The sequence below is a fragment of the Cygnus olor genome, chromosome 8 (assembly GCF_009769625.2).
Source record: "Cygnus olor isolate bCygOlo1 chromosome 8, bCygOlo1.pri.v2, whole genome shotgun sequence".
Lineage (NCBI taxonomy): Eukaryota > Metazoa > Chordata > Aves > Anseriformes > Anatidae > Cygnus > Cygnus olor.
The window spans coordinates 6,116,757-6,133,978 of record NC_049176.1 but is presented as its reverse complement, the minus strand read 5'-3'; the positions used below and the strand labels follow the sequence as shown (position 1 = coordinate 6,133,978).

Below are 17,222 nucleotides of genomic sequence, written 5' to 3'. Positions count from 1 at the left end.
CAAATTCTGCCGAATTCCCCATCTCCCTTGCTCAAATATCCATAAACTGGCAGATTTGTCTTTATTCAAAGTGAATTAGCAGAGTACTTGTGCTTAGTATTGCTGCTCTCTAGTCTTACGAGAAACTGTATTAGAGTAGTCTACTGATGGTATAGATGATCAAACCTCAACAAGAACAAATTCTCCCAGCAAGAGCACTTTGATCACTTCACCCTTTCTGCATTATAGCAACAGTCTAATTTGCAAGCTTTGGAATAACTCCTGTATTTTTCAGATATGTCACAAGATGCCATCAGAATTAGTTTTATGAAGGGAATCAGGTAGTAAGGAGTTCATATATTGGCATTTATCTCCGACTGCCATTTCCAGCGCTTGAACTTCCTGTATAGGAAGAAGATAATCAAACAGAGGCAGAATGAGCAAACCCTGCCTGCCTACTGATCTAAGTGCCCCTGTTGTCCAATATCAAAGAAAATTAGCATGTTGGATTTCAGAAAGCATAGTCAGGTTAAAGGGCACCATTCTTATCTGATATTCCACCCAAAGGACAATGATTTCATTTTATAAAGATCATTAGTCAGTGAAATATATATTTTAGAGAGTTTCTAGTAGGGAAGATTATTTTGGCAGTCACTGGAGTGTACCAGATGGTTCATTAACATAGGCTAGACAAGTCAAAGGCTTTCAGAATCATTTAGAAAATGTCAAACAGAAACAAGAACCCTGTCACTTTTTATTAGAATTAACTACATCATACCCTGGACACAGATTTCACCTTGGGTCAGAAAAATTAATACAGAATTATATGAATTGTGTAACATACTAGGTTAAAGATAGGGCTTCCTCTTGGGACTCATTTGCTAGCAATATATTATGGTCTTCTACTTTAGGAATCCTCAACCTTTCTTTTTGTAAGATATGAAAAGAGCTGACCTTGCTCAGACTCCATTGGTGTCTAATTGATTTGAGGTATATGCAGAATTTCAACAAGACATTCCGCTAAAGCTCTTTTGTGATCATTTTCCCAGGAAAGTTGGCAAAAGGGTTCACTGAATATTCAGCAGCTTCTAAAGTATGCTTTTGTCAGGAGGAAAAAAAATATACATCCATTTAGTGAAACACTGCCTTAGTAAACAAGAATTAAAATGCAACTCAATTTTTTTATTTTTTTTCTAATTATCGTTCAGATGTCAAAAACCTAGAGAACTTCCAGCTTGTGGAAGGTGTTCAGGAACAAGTGAATGCTGCTCTGCTGGACTACACAATGTGTAATTACCCACAGCAAACTGACAAATTTGGGCAGCTTCTCCTGCGACTACCAGAAATCCGGGCCATCAGTATGCAGGCTGAAGAATACCTCTACTACAAACACCTGAACGGGGATGTTCCGTGTAATAACCTTCTCATTGAGATGCTGCATGCAAAAAGAGCATAAATTATACCCATTAGAGCTTCTGCTTTCAAAGAAAAAGATATACTCTGAACTGCTCCGAGCAACACTAATTAAAACGTGGTTTTAAGACTTTGAAAAATGGTATAATAATCAAATACTAATAGTAAATAAGTGATGTATCAGGGTATTTGTATTGCAAACTGTGAATCATATGCTACACATCCCCAAAGGAATATCTACAGGACTTTAGACTGGAGTGAAGCGAACTTAACAAGTGGATACTGTCACCAATGTCAACATGAAAAAGGACAGAATGATTCTTGTATATTTAACTCTGCTGATTGCCAATATGAAGAAATCTAGGAAAAAAAAAAACTGATCTGTATTATCAAGCTAAGGTAGTGGGGAATTTGAGTGCACTAAATTCCTTCATTGTATAGCAGGACTTCTAAAACAGTTGTACTAGATGCAAAGCTGCATCCATAGCATCTTCTACCATCCTTCCAAGGACCCAACACTTACTTCTTCTGTGATAAACGATGTGGCATCCATTCAACAATCTGTAAGAGAGAGCTGGCACAGGCCACATGCAATGTAGTATGGCCACCACATGCTATGAGGCCAGTTTTGACTGTCTCTCAGGCATGCAAATAGCTAATATGAAGTGTTATCAAGTGAGCTTGGCATTCTTACTATGTTCTGAAGTTTGTTTTGTCACGTGTTCATGTTGTTAAATCAGGCAGTATCCCTCTTCTACTGCTGTCATTGGCTAGCAACTAAATATCAAAGATAAAAATGCCAAAAATACTAGCCAAATCAGCTATACACTTTACTAGTGCAGTGGCTAAAATATGGATCTGCTATATATTCATGGCCATTTTCAAATAAAGGAAACTCAGATATTTTAAGCACCACCAATTACAGCTTTTTTGACAAAAAGTCCTTTCTAAGGCACTGAATATTGATGTTAAAACAAAAAAAAAAAAAGAAAAGATAAAAAAGAACTAAAATGCATTTAGCAATGCAAGAATAGACAAGTAAATTGTTTGAGCTGATGATACCACAGAGCTTATTAAAAAATGGTCTTTAAAAATTGCCAGTAATTAAGATATCAACTCAAACATCCAGTATCTAATGAAACTTGGTGTTGGTTTTTTTTGTGTTTCTTTTTTTTTTTTTTTTGGAAGTTAGGTAATACACATATTTTACGCAAAGAAAGAAGAGTGATACTGCTATGTCTATGTAGGCCAAAGTCTGCTGCAGAACAAATATTAGAGAAGAACAAACAATTCTCTCTCTGTCCAAATGAAGATATCAGTATTAACATGTAGTGCCACAGTTATAAGTCTTGCCTTATTTCATTATCCTTAAAGGTAACTGTGCAGGTGTGGATCAACATACATTTAAAATAAAGTATTAATCTCTAACATTAACAAAAACATAGTGTTTACATTCTTTAGGTCCTGTGGGAAAAAACTGTGACAAAATTGCAAAGCAGTGATTTCCTTAATATTGCTTTCAAATTGGTAATTATTTTACCAGTACTTAATTACTGTATGTCGTGAGACACTAAAATCAATAGGGGGGGGATTTCAGTTTGACTTTAATTTTTGAGATTATCGGCTGTACAATCACTTGTAGAAACTGTATAAAATCCTAATCCTTTGATTTTTTTTTTTCATGAAGATTGCTGGCTTTTGAATAGTTTATTTATATTGTATATGATAGTTTCCACTGTAGACAATTACGATGCTAATTTATTGTTCTTTGGTTTCATCTTTATATAAGATATAGCCAGAATGAAGAAGCCAAATATATGTGTTTACTGTAGCATGTCTTCAAGTTAGTGGAACATAGTTCAGGGACACACAAGGGTCTTCACAAATTAAAATCATTTACTTGATTAAATGTCTGTAAATCTTCATAATCCTAACTGTAGTTTATTTAAATCTACTGTAAATTATGTGAGTTGTAGCTTTTTCTGTTTCATGTGAACTTGAAAAGGTGCATTCTCTTAATTTTTTCCAAACATTCATACATTGTATACCAAAGACTTTAGTTATTACATCTGCATTAGTACAAAACATGTTATTTTAATCGCCTGTATTAATCAGCTATAATATTCTGTCCACGCATAGGGTACAAACACAGCAAAGCCTAATGTCTGCAACTCCTAGATGCCTGCCTTGTACCACAGAACACATGCACTGTAATACTGACCAAAAGCAAACCAAATACACCTCTCATAGTCATCCTACACAACAGGCATGGCAGCACTATTTAAATAACAGCATTCTTCCTCAAACAAACTAAATTAACCAAAAGTAAGATGCAGGTGGCAATTGACAGTGACTGTGACATACTTATACCCACATGTATAGTGAGTATAATGATGAGTGCAGTCATTCCTTCCCTTTTTAAAAGAAAAACAAAACATATTTCAAGTGTTCACATTCTGTATTTTCTTTTCTTTTTTTCTTATTGAAATGCTACAGTGAATCTCACTGAATATTAAAGAAAAAAGCTCAAAAAATGTTGCTAACCATATTCACAGCACCATTATCTATATACATGACGAAATAATTAAAATAGGGATGTAAGAGAAAAGTAGAATTTTTCATACAGTTTAATAGAAACAATTGCTAGTAAACTAACGTGTATTTGCCCATATCTGTGGTTCCAAGAATCCCACTAGATTGCCCAAAGTTTGCGAACAAAAAAAAAAAAAAAGAAAAGAAAAACACCCTCATGTTAATTGTTAACTAGTTTGTAACCAGACATTTACTTCTGACTGCCTTATCGATTACAGGACATATCAGTAAAAGCAGACTAAAATTCAAAGGTTTTGGCTTTGGCTGGTTTATTATAGTTGTTCTGTGTTTGTAAACAGACAATCTGTAAAGTCTGACTGTTTGTATTACAGATGTTCTGCAGCTGCCTTGGATTTAAATCCATGCAACTTTTAGAATGTGCAGTGATTTACTTGTTGAAGTTGAAGTTCTCTTACTGTATCGGTGAAATACATATTGTCACGTCAGTTCTTGCCAGGAGTTTCTCATCACCAATGGATTTTTTTTCCAGTATTCCAATAAATATTGATATGCCCATGCTGACTACTTTTAGGTTGTCTTTATGCTAACATCGTTCCACTGAAACAAAGCACTGGTCAAAAATCCGTTTCTCAGAAGAACAGAGTAAAATATAAGAGACATGAGAGCTCCTAAGAAATCTGATGCAGAGAGGATGATACAAATGTGGAGAGCTGCACCTTCAAAAGCTCAGACAGTGATGGTGAAATTGCATAGTCTGAAGCAAAATAAACCCTGCTAAACAGATCAGAAAAGCTGAGTGTCTAGGCAAAAAGGAACTTATCAGTTGAAAAAAAATGATAATAATGCATTTCATCTCATTCTGCACACTTAACTTTCACTTTAAATGTCGTTCATAAAGGGTTAAGCAGCCAAAGAATTGGAGGGGGAAAATGACAGAACAAAAGAAAATCAGGTAACAGGATCCAGCAGAGCTCAGGATAACCTCTTAGCAATGTAAATACACCACAGGGCCAGGGGCTACTCCAGAGCTTCCAACACAACTGCCAGAGGAGGCTGCCAAGGAGGCAGATGTTACAGCTACTAGAGAAAAATATTCTCCTGAAGTTGCCCTCTGGCTCCTCTGATTGCCATTTCGAGAGCAGGAGGTGAAGTGGTCCAAGAGCTTGTCAGCAGCGCCCTACTGTTCTGAGATCAAGTCCACCACTTCCCCTAAACTGTCTGGTAGCTGAAAAGGGGCTGCTCTGCATGGTGCCAAATGTTAATGGTTCAAGGGGAAGAAACAAGTCTATAATTAGTTATTTACAAATACTGTGCTTGAATGAAACAGAGCTGTGTTGGTATTGCAATAAAAACAGAATAAAACAGATAAGATAATTTTAACATTTAGGAATCTTAACTGAAAATCATGATATCACATAATATCCAGGGGAAATTTCAGGGTTAAAATTTTCCCTAAGGATAACTAAAATATATGTAATTTGGGGTGATATATTTAGTATATACATTCCAGATTTAAATTATGAGGGGATTTATTTTTAACTGCATTTGATACTGGTTCTGGAACAATCTCCTCTATGTTTTTATTGGAAACATGGAAAGAGTGAGTTCAATGTAACACAGGTCGTCAGTACAATACTTAGCGATCCTGACAATTTCCTGGAATACTGAATAACACTTTTTATTAACCCCTAATATGAAACCTGTAGTCTAGATACATAATGAAGTTTCTAATGACATTGCTACCTCCTCCAGTACAGTTGCTGTTACTTTCCAGGGAAGCTGTGTGGAGGTGTATCTGCTGTACCCTGGAGCTAGGAGTGGCAGACAGAGCATTAAACTAACAGCAATCCAAGAAAGTTAGATATACATTTTTAGGGGCAGCAGATCTCACAGCTATATAACCCTGTGATGCTGGCATGAGCCCAAATATTTCTGTGCAGGTCCAGCAGTCTCAGTTGCATATAAGCCTTTTGAGGAAAGATTCATCTTCTAAGGGCAGTTTGCCAACAATATGAAAAAACTTTCTAAATGATAAAGGCAGAAGAGGGCCTGACCCACAGCTGGAGCAGACAGACATTCCTACCATGATGTGAGCAGACCTAAGCTGAAGAGGGCATTGCTAGAAGCTACTTTACCTATTAGTTATAGCCTGGTCCAGCCCACATCAATGGGACAAGACAAGGCTTCCCTCCATTAAACATTTTCCAAACCTCTTATTTTTTCTCTTCTGCAGGACAAAACCATCTCCAATTCATTGGAGTCTGGCATGCAAGCTTGGACTTGCACTAGTAGGTGAGTTTTTGCCATTGCTCCAAGAAGGTCATCACCCTTATTTCCTGAAACCACAGTAACTTCCTTTAGTCCTAGATTAACTACCAGGCTTATGGCAGTTCCTGCTATCTACGTTTGGTGCACACCCAGGAGGATAATTCAGATTCAAAGTAAAGCAAAATGTTGGTGGAATACAGACTCCTGATGGTGGCTGCGTTAGTTAACAGTGGCTCAAGCTGTAGCACCCTGCTCAGGTCGCTGGAGCCCTACATCAGTACATACTTGAGGTTTGAAAACAGGCTGAAACAAAAAGCAGAGTCACAATTTCTTCCTCTCACATCTTGTTTTTGCTGTGCTTCAGGATCTGTAAGTTCACTGTAAAATGGGGAAATATTTCTCAGTTTGAGGTGCAGGATGCAGGGACACTTCCACTAACACCAGCTTGTTTACCATGTGCAGCTGCAGCTACATGAAGCTGAGAGCGTGCCCTGTTGTAACGCCAAGTGCAGTACCCTCAACCAAAACCTTCACAGAGCAGAAGCCCCCTTGCGCAGCGTTTGTGTCAATCACCCTGTGACTGATGCTGCTGAATGTTTGCTGGATACTACCACTGCAGCCTGTCGGTTGCAATTATATAGTAAAACAGGGACTCTGCAGCAGAGGGAATAAAGTGTGTTTGCAATAAGAACCCCGAACAAGCCACTGTATGTACAACAGAAACTGCTGAAGGCCATTCAGTAGCTGCTGGCATACCTACAGACATGCACATGTGCCACCTACGGGAATTCCTCAAGCACGCTCAAAAATCCAGTTCTCTGATTCCTACACAGGACATTTTGTGAGGCACTGCTCCCCAGGGGGACAGCAGGCTTCAGCCATCCATGCAGCTCGAGTCCAGCTTCGCAGTGCTGTCTTTCCACTCGTGTACGCAGAAGCACAGTGGCACAGAATAATACAAGAGAGAGGTCGGCCTTTCTGATGGCACGGATTTATATCTTGCCCTACATCATTACAGCTGCGATGCTCTTCCCAACCTGATCTAGACCTACATGGATCAAAGAAGGGACATTCTCCAAAGTGCACTGCTTCCTACAGCACAGAAGCACGTTCCAGCTTTATGTTACAAGAAGGTATAGAGGATTGTGTTTGAATTCCACAGTAAGCGGAATTATGAACATACGGAGTACTGTGGATGCCTATTACGATCAGTCCTTAAATGTAAAAGGGACTGGGGGGGGAAGTGTACCTCCAAAAGAAAATGTAGTAAAAAGGAAGCACAAATGTGGAATAGACATGATATTTATGTTTCATAAATATTTAATCTTGATTCACTTTTAATCTAAAGAAAAAAAAATAAAATATGCTGGATTTTTATAATTGCTTTGAAGTATTAACAGGACCTGAATAAATTATCATTTATGTATTTTACAGACCTGCCACAGTAAGTGATATTGTTTCTAATTTTCATTTAATAAATGTAGTTTTATTTTACAATGTATATAAATTTCAGATTTAAAAAGGCATGGAATAATTAATTAAATGTATAATTAATTCATTCAACTCCTGCTGTGAAAACTGGAGCTTATTATTGGAGTACATTTTTATTTAAAAAACGTTTTTTTACTTCACAAATTCAGTTAAAATATTCTACAGCAAAGTCATACTCCTACAGAAGACCTGCCCATGAGTTCCACAGCACTTGGATTTGCAGCTACAAACTTCCACCAGGTCTCACATGTCTTTGGAAACAGAACTTCAGTCACTGAAGCTGAGACAGGCACTGACGCCGACAAGGTAGAGATGGACGCATTTCAGGATTTTTGTCTCACTGTGCTAGTCTCCCTCCTCTGCTCATTTACCTTATCCAAAACCCAACTTACCCTCCCAGTGATGACACCCTTATTCTTCACATAAGCTCTTACTACCTTTCCACTTTTTCTGTACTGCTCAGATTCACTCGTTTAATTTTCCTTTTCTGTGCACCACAAACAGAACTCACAAGCCAACTTTACCCAATGCATTCGTATTTTCAGAAGTCATCTATATTTTTTCAGGGGGTGGGAGGGAGGAGTAAAAAGGGGAGTGTCAAGGACTCAGCAGTAAGTGTCTGCATATTTAGAAGCAGCACAGTGACCAAAAATGTCAAAACAGGAAAACTGCTGAACCTGGTCACACCAGGCTAAAGAAAGCCCAGCGAAAAGCAAGACAAGGTCACCAGTCAGCCTGCTATGTCTTGGCTTACAATGACCAGCTTTACAGACCTAAAAAATCAACAGTTCTTACCAAACATTGTTTTCAGAAAAAAAATAGGAAACATACAAGAATTTTAGTTCAAGAACGGCACTAAAATATTAGTAGTGGAATCAAAACAGAGGAGCACTATCGGGGCTAGAATTAAATTATTTTAAGACAGTCCTTTTTTTTGCTCCACCAACACATGTAGCAATATTCAACATAACCAAGAAAACTGCCTTTGCCAAGAAGAGTAAAGGGAACAACGTTTTTCCTTTTTTTCTTTGTTTATATATCCAACTTTGGCATAACCTTACCCCCTGAGCATCCTGCAGGGAAAAAATAAAACTAAACAAAAAATCACTGTACTTTCCAGGGTGACAGACCTAAGACAGTTTTTCTTGTCAGAAAAGCTGGCTGGTTCCTCACCTGGTGTGCCAGAGCCCTGAGGAAATCTGGCTGAGCAGCATCAACAGCGTCTTGGCAATGTTTTGTTCAAGATGGAACAACAACCGCAAGCAGGCAACAGAGGCACTGGCCAAGATGCTGCAGGCGAAGGCGGCACAACCTGACTGCTGCCCAAGTGGTGATGCAGCACACTGGTGTCATGGGTGCCAGTCTGTGAATAGAAGCAGAAGGTAGATTTTGAGAGATCATTGGCTGCTCTAGAACTATATTCCCCCATTTATATATACTTGGAAGTAATTAATAACACAGAATCGTTGTTCATTTATTGAGCTTGGGAGTTGTGAAGAAAATGGGAGTATTTTACCAACATATTTTTCTAATATTTAGATTGTAATTGATTTGTTAAAGGATCACCCTAGTGATGTCATAGCTTCACCCTGACTTACCTCTCACCTAACTTGTCATATTTACATTTTGGCACTGTTTGGAAGTTGATTTCATGTGAACAACAACACAAAGAAATAATATACACAAAACATGAAAAAAGTTCCAGAAGGGAAGTGATCACTTTAGGGTGATAAAATTGAGGCCAGGGACACTACAAAAACTCTGCTTTCTTCCTGGTAGTTACTTTGTAGTTGCTCTGCTTTGTTTTAATGTCTTGTCATGAAAGCCATAAGTAATACAATACAAACTAAGGTAGCCAAGAAGAAAACAATAATTTGTAGTTTAAAGAATTATTTTAGAAAATAAATGTATGTACACACATATTCCAGAACAGAGACGAAAAAGCAAAATTTATCAACCCGACTCTTTATCTTTTTCAAGAAATAAAAAAACATATATTAAAAAATGTACTATTTCTACAGGTCTGCTAGCCCTGAGGTATGTGAGGCTTGGGTTTGTAGCAGAGCTGGTAAGAATAATGCCACCCGGAGATTCAGAGCAGCCAGCCCTGGACTCCCTAACTCTCTTCAGTCACAGACTCCTCTGTAATCCTGGCAAATTCCCAGGATGTGCTGCCTTGATTTTCCCATCTGTAACACACAGCCTAGTCTGACCCACATCCTACGCAGTTCCAAAAATGTGATTATTTGTCACAATAACATTTTAAACTGGTAACAAACACAAGAACTAGTTGATAAATACCGTCAGGATGTGCAATGCTACTGGAGGTCACTGGCCACCTCAAGAGCACTACATTTCAATCAGACATAAGCAGGGTCTGCAACACGTTCCTACTGAGAGTATTAGCCTCTCCAACAACTCTCTCAGTTTCTTTCCACTCTGACTTCCCCAAATGCACGATGTGCATTTGTCGGCATGCTAAGTTAAGTGTTCCTCCTTTAGATCATTATTTCCACTCTTTAATTGTTCTTTCAGCCTTCTGTAGTATTATTGTTATCCAGATTGTGTTGGTGCTGCTTTCCAAACAAAGATGAGTAACAGTTCCTGCCCTTCAGAGCGTATATTCTCGAAATAAACCTTTCAAATTCTCCACCCAAGACAAAATGCACCAATTGCAGCCATAACAGTCTTCAAGGATTTTTTTTTATATTCTGCGAATTCCTATTTCTGATACAAAGCCAAATACATATCTTTTATTAACGCAAAGCTAAGTGGAGCCTTTTCCAAGAACCTGAGCTTGTATTGAAAAACTGACCGTAAGGATCTCAACTTCCCCAGAAATAAAGTCTGCAGTTTTAGATCTTTGTCACACCTCATTCCCGTAGGCACTGCATACCTCAGAAACTACCAAACACCTTCTGTGTCCCAGTCTGGTTGGTTCATGAGCAGAATTTACATGGCACATGTGCAATGGATACAACCGAGACATTGCTGCCGGAAGCCTTCCTCCCCTAACTGACCAAGCCGTTACAAGGTGGTTACACACCCAGTGCACAGACAAGTGAGAACAGAAAAATTAAAAGGTGAGGCTTAATGAGAAGCTATGCAAAGCCACAACAGAAATGCAAACAAAGTAATTTTTGCCAATTAGCACAATAAGAGAAGCCAAAAATGGCTAAGGTTGGTTAATTCACTTTATTCTATGAGTTTAGTTCCATAGCTATTCACATAACATAGTTCATCTGGTTGCCAGTCACTCTAACACACTGCAGAATGCAAATTCAATGAAATTATCAGTCCAAGAGTGTTTTTCTGCAAAAGCGAGGAGTGAGGAAAAACATGGAGTCATTTAAAAAAAGAAAAAAGAAAAAAAAACAGGTAGAACTGCATTTAAGAAAACATTCTTCTCCAAACCTAAAACTCCACAGCTACTTTTAGAAACGGGTCTCATTCTGTATTTGCCTGTTGAACTTGTGAGCACAGAGATGTGTTCATGGAGATACTGACTCTGAAATACTCAGTTACTCATTGTAGTGTGTCTGCTCTACTTTTGTTACAAACTTCATTAATCATTATAAATGGATAACAGTTGAGTAATATAATGTGAAAAGTAAAAAAAAAAAAAAAGGCTTAATTAAGCAGTAGCAAAACAAAGATCATTGTGCTCGAGAGAATATGCAGAGGGAACAACAGGGGTCCCAGAGAAAGGTGTTCTCACCAGTGAATCAAAATTTTGACTGAAAGACATGAAATTCTTATTTCATTCACACTGTAAAACATCTCTCGAGCACAATGATCTTTGATTATTAAAGATAAGAGAATACTGGCAACAGAGGTAATTTGTTTTGCTACTGCTTAATTTCTTCTATGCTATGCTAAAAAAAAAAGAAAAGCCTACTTGAGTCAGGGGAGAACATTTTCGCAGCACATGATGCGCAGGAAGTTTTACTGCTGAGCTTTGGGAGGCACTTAGCCCACCATGCGGATAGTCAGTCTATTGGGTCGCTGAACTGTAATAAAAGACATCATTAAGTGAAACATTTGATGGAGGTATTTGGCTTATTGGGTCAGTGGTTATAGTTATAAGGATCTCCTTGTGAAGCTAATAGAGAAAAAAATGAGCCCTTTTGATTTCCAAGACCAGCCTCTCTTTTTAAAGAGGGACACATGGCAGTTTCCAGTAATATACAGAACAACTTCAGACATTTTCAAGGAGACTACATGCTGCCACTGTCAGAGTTACAACAATACTTATGTAAATGGTATGTATGACTGACATCAATAAATTTATGCCAAAAAACTAGCTGGGAGCCAACATCATACTATGAGGAGAGCGTTAAGAGTTTCACACCACTAGCACTATTTAGCACTAGCTGGCCAATGGACAAGCCTCGGCGTAGCTGCTGACCAGATATTGCTTTTCTAAAGGTAAAAGCAAGCAGGCCCAGAGGCCACCAGCCCCTTCCCGCTTCACCACCTCCCCTGCCCTGAGGCATCCCCTCAGGGACACCACCGGGCTGTCCCTTCCAGCACTGGTTGGCACAGCCCCGGAGCTGCTGCCGAGAGCCACAGGTAGGAAGGAAATCACCACGCAAACGCCTCAGCTGGCTCTTTGGAAACATTAAGCCTGTGAAACCAGGGTGAAAGGCCACTCACTATTTTACAGTATGAAAGCAGATGTGTTCACAATGTGGTAGGTAAAGCCAGCTGTAGGAAAAGAGACAGAGCCCTGGAATGCAACTTCCAACTTTCCTTGGAGAAATGAGATTGATAAATAAAAGGAGACTCAAAACTCTGCTCCAGACCTCCTAGCTCAGTTCAGCTAGAGGTAAGGAAGAGTCTCCTTTCTTCTCTGACTCTGCTGAAGGTTGCCTGAGAAACTGAGCTGTGGGTGACAGTCAAATTACATGATCCCCATGGAGGCGATCGCGTGTGCTTTGCTTTCACGGCTTCCTCAGAGAGGAAGCTCAGTTTCAGAGGCAACACCTGACAATTCAAACGTACCAGTATGGAGTGCATTGACCTGTGACTGGTGGTGTGTAATTTAGCTGAGCATAAAGCAGCAAAGCTTGGCTCTTACAGCTCCAAACTATTTATTTAAAAAACAGTGGATTTCAAACATACAGAACAGTGAGCTCACACTCCAGCTCTGGCTGATGCAGCACATAGATCTTTAAGAGTGAAAAAGCAACATGCAATTGCAAGCTATTTCTATGAATTTTCTATCACCTTTCCTTAGCAGCAAGTGTTTTTGTGTTCAGGACAGAGAGATTGAAATGTGGCATGCATGTCTGCAACAGGGAGGTACTGCCCTCTAATAATATCACTGCTATGATCTGTATGATAGCTTAAAAAAAATGCATCAAATGTCCATTGTGCAGGAAGCTGGATTTTTAATACCAACATGACAAAGTTGTGACCTGGCTGAATATCTAGCTACTACCACAACACACATTTGAAAAAGTTTATTGCTTAATAAAAGATTATCAAATAAGAGAGAGCACTGCTCTCGTCTCTTTCTTCTACTACCTGAATAAAATGGTTCAGTAGCTACCTGGCCTCTTGGTTTTTCAGGCTCTGCTGCTTTCATTCTTATGCCACCTACTTAATTTTAATCAGAAGGAAGGAAAAAAAAAAAAAAAGAAGAAAAAAAAACAGATAATAACAACAAAACAACAGAACACAAAATACAGTTTTCCGAGAATCCATTTACCCATCTGCTCCAAGTCTGGTGTCATGTCATTAAACCATCATTAAAATAATTACCTCTAATAGCAGCCTATAAATGATTCCCCAATCAAAGACTACAGCTACTTCTATGAAACACACTGCTATATTGGAGGAACACAAGCACTGCTTCCTAAACAATTCACTACTTATTACATGAAAATTCTTATCTCCTCCTGCCGTATCACTGAACACAAATGGCTTTCACAGTCCTTTTTTACACAGCCATCCCAAAAGAAGCAGGATCAGTCGATGGAAGCAAACTTTTCCTCAGCCTAGGACAGGCACCGAGATGGCGAGTTCCCATGTCATGCAGGCTGTGGGCTGGGTCTCAGGGGCTGTCACTTGATACCAGTCAACATCAAGCTCTGAAACAGAAGTGACACACACACAGCATCAGACCCTCCCAAACATGTGTGCAGCGATCAGAGACCAGCAAGGCAACATCTGCTAGGTCTAGGAACTGCTTCTTGTCACAAAACATGCCAAACTGTCAAATTGCCTGTGACCTATCACAGCTACTACTTGCCATACTACTTGAGTTGCCATCAAAGCCAAGACAGAAGCCACAGTGACTGAAGAAACCATTAGAAAAAAAGGGTTTGGGTGTTGTTCTTGATTTTTTTTCTCCCTTGCTTTACGCTTCTGTGTCAGTAATAGTGCGCCAAACCTAGCAGTAAAAACCTTTCCTGGGACCTCCACCCAATGAAATGCTCCCCCAGTATTACACAACTAGAAAAGAACACCTATTGCTTCCCAAACTAAATACAAACAGCCCTGCTTTTCTGTTACTAAGAAACCTACATATAAATTCTGTTTCTAAGTGAGGGGGACACAAGGCCCATGTACCAGCCAGAGTACAATCCCAGTCATGAGACTGGAGAGTACCACTGGCTCCCCAATTTCAAAAAAATCAAAATAATGAGGGAAGGAAAACAAATAAAGTCTACCTTAAATATAACTTTTTTCATTTTTTTTCCTGAGATTGTACCTATCTTCCTATTATTTTCTTCAAGCTCTCTGTGTAGGCTTTTAATAAATAAGAGTAACATTTTACAAAAAGCCAAGGTTATACCAGTATTATTAAAAGACAGCAACATGACTTTCCAGCCCCAGCTTTCATGCTGCAAAACACTTTTCTGTTGGCCTGACAAAGATGCAAATCTTCATGCACAGATCTGTTTTTAACATCCCTGGTTGGTAACACCAACTGTAATACCTTTTATTGTGAGATGCTCCTGGAATACCCACCAACTTCATGATTTCTGGTAATTATGAGCAAGAGAGGTGACACCACCATAAGTTAACCACGGCAATGACTATCACAGAGACTGTTATCAACATACTAAAAGAGAAAAAAAAAAGTACACAACTAAGCACTGTGATTGCAACAGAGTGCAGTAACAAGCAAATCCAAATGCCAGTGCCTTCCCCAGTTTATATCTGGGGTTCCTGCGGCTGCAGTCTCAGCTATCTGCCTGTGCACACTCAATTGAGAACGATCTGCAAAGAGCAATCTGCCATGTAGGAGTACACGATTGGGTCACCATTTCTGCAGCAACTGTGCTGTCAGTGAGGAACTCCTCAAAATTCAGCACTTGGTACAGCCTTAGCACATGGTACTGGAGGATTTACTTGTCTGGTTGTGCTTTTTGAATGGCAGGAAGGAAGATGGTGCGCCATTGAAGGGAGGAGTTTTTAGCACCGTCCATCTCCTCCCCACTTACCTTTACAATGTCAATGCCATCTAGTGGTCAAGATAGTGGGATGTAAAAAAAAAATGGGTCAAGTTGCACACTGTCTTGGCAAATTTCTCTTGGCATTGCAACCCGAGAAATGCAACTTTTTATACTGGATACTTAATGACTCTCATCATAGAGAACAGAAGAGCAACATATACCTGAGACATTGTTTTTCATTACCAAGAAATGTTCTTGAAAGCCCCTCTTAATGGATTCAGCTAAGAAGAGTATTTTACATCTGTCTCTGGAACATTCTGTTTCTAAATGTGGTAAATAATAATAATAAAAGAATCAATATTTGGGAAAATCTTGCACCCAGCCCTATGAGTGGCAAAAATTAGATTAATGAAATTTAACACCAATATTTATCATTGCAAGACCAGAGCATTTGTGAGCTGGATTTTCAACAAAACACAAGCAATGAGTACTACCCATTCAAGGGCATACATCCAAGTCAATAACATCCATAACATCCAATGAATTGCACTGCATTTGCAGAAGGCAACAAATAGAAAGATCAGAAGGCTAAATGCACACTTAACACCTAAAGAAGCCTTTTTGTTAGAGAGCAACAAGTGAGATCACCATTCATCACCATCATTGGTATTTAATGTGTTGTAGAATTAAGATGTTGAAGAAATGGCTGACACACACAACAAAAAAATAATAATAATTAAAATCCAAGGTAAAAGAGCTTTTATATCTGCATAAATCCTGAACAGCCTCATTTTCCCAAAAACTATGATAAAGTGTAAGGGAAGTTGCAAAAAATACCATGAGAAAAATCATGGCAACATATTTCAGGAAAATGCTGAGCTTATTTATTTCAGCATGTATCACATTACTCCTCGAAAGGGGATTAAAACTTGCTATTTGTTCTATTAAAGGCAGTTTCTCCTCCCCTCACCAAATTTTCTGTACATCTGTCAAATAGAGATTTTGCAAGCATATGGCTCCCACCTCAGTCATGGTGCCACCCAGCTCAACCCTTTAGAGGGGCCCCAGTTTTCAGATCTTCTTAGCTTGTTCTTGCACATGCAAGACTTTTTTTCCTTTTTTTTAAAAAAGAAAAAAAAGTTTCACCTTTCACTTTCAGATATAGAAATACTTGCTGTCTTCTACTTCATACACACAGATGCTTGTGCACTAACCCAGCCAGTTGGTAATGTTTTGAGTAATGCATCATAAGAGCAATGGCACCTTAACGATATATTACATTAATACATCATCAAAGCTATGGCACTCTTATGATATATTAGTTTAATTCATCATAGCAGTGCTGTATCTTGAACAATGTATTACTCCAAAGCATAGCAATAGCCAGAAAGCTCTCAAGATAAGTTTGGTGTTTTTTCAACTTATTTACATCATATGAGTTTGGGTTGTTTTTTTGTTTGTTTGTTTGTTTTTGTTTTGTTTTTACTATCTCAGAAATAACAGTGTTCAAATAGGGACAGAAGACTGTAGTTACTTACTTATGTCAATATTCCCAAGAAGCTGTTTCACAGTCCACCACCTAACACACCCTTACACGTGCACACAAAAAAGGGGCTTCAATGAGTAAATTAGCAAAGCCAGTTTCACCTAATAAAATAACTTTTCCAGTACTTCACCCAAATGTTGTGATTTTTACTGTGACCCTCCGTTAGCTTTACAGTCCCCCACCTCACTCCCCAAGTTCACACATATATAATGCATAGTTTTTCTTGGGGAAAAAAAAAAAAAAAAGTCCTTCACACAGCTGCAGGAAGAAATAGTCAGATCACAGCTTAGATTATTGTGTTGGGGTATGCACAGCTGGCGCAGCTGGGGCAGGAACATCGACCATCCACTCATATGGAAATGCAGCACCACAACCAGCTCCATCTTAAAACAGCAAGCAAAGGTTTGGTAAAAGGAGGGCTTCCTTAAAGACAATTTTCCTCAAAAAGGATTTCTGGATAAGACATGGAACTCATTTTTTAAAAAATCCTCTGCTTTTAAAGACTCTGCTTGTATTTGCAGTGATGTATCAAAGAAAACCACCAAAACAGTGAGATGTGTTCTCAT

The 17,222-nt window shown here is 38.7% G+C and overlaps 1 protein-coding gene and 1 long non-coding RNA gene across 2 annotated transcripts in view; one reads left to right on the top strand and one right to left on the bottom strand.

The window, feature by feature from the left end:
• NR5A2 (nuclear receptor subfamily 5 group A member 2) overlaps positions 1-4,506 on the top strand; it is an 81,892-nt gene extending 77,386 nt beyond the window's left edge. Inside the window, exon 7 of the mRNA XM_040566206.1 lies at positions 1,188-4,506. Coding sequence (XP_040422140.1) covers positions 1,188-1,435 — 248 coding nt within the window. The 3' untranslated portion in view covers positions 1,436-4,506. The remainder of the gene's footprint in view (positions 1-1,187) is intronic.
• LOC121074296 overlaps positions 1-17,222 on the bottom strand; it is a 29,699-nt gene that overhangs the window by 8,721 nt on the left and 3,756 nt on the right. The gene's annotated exons all lie outside the window — the stretch shown is intronic.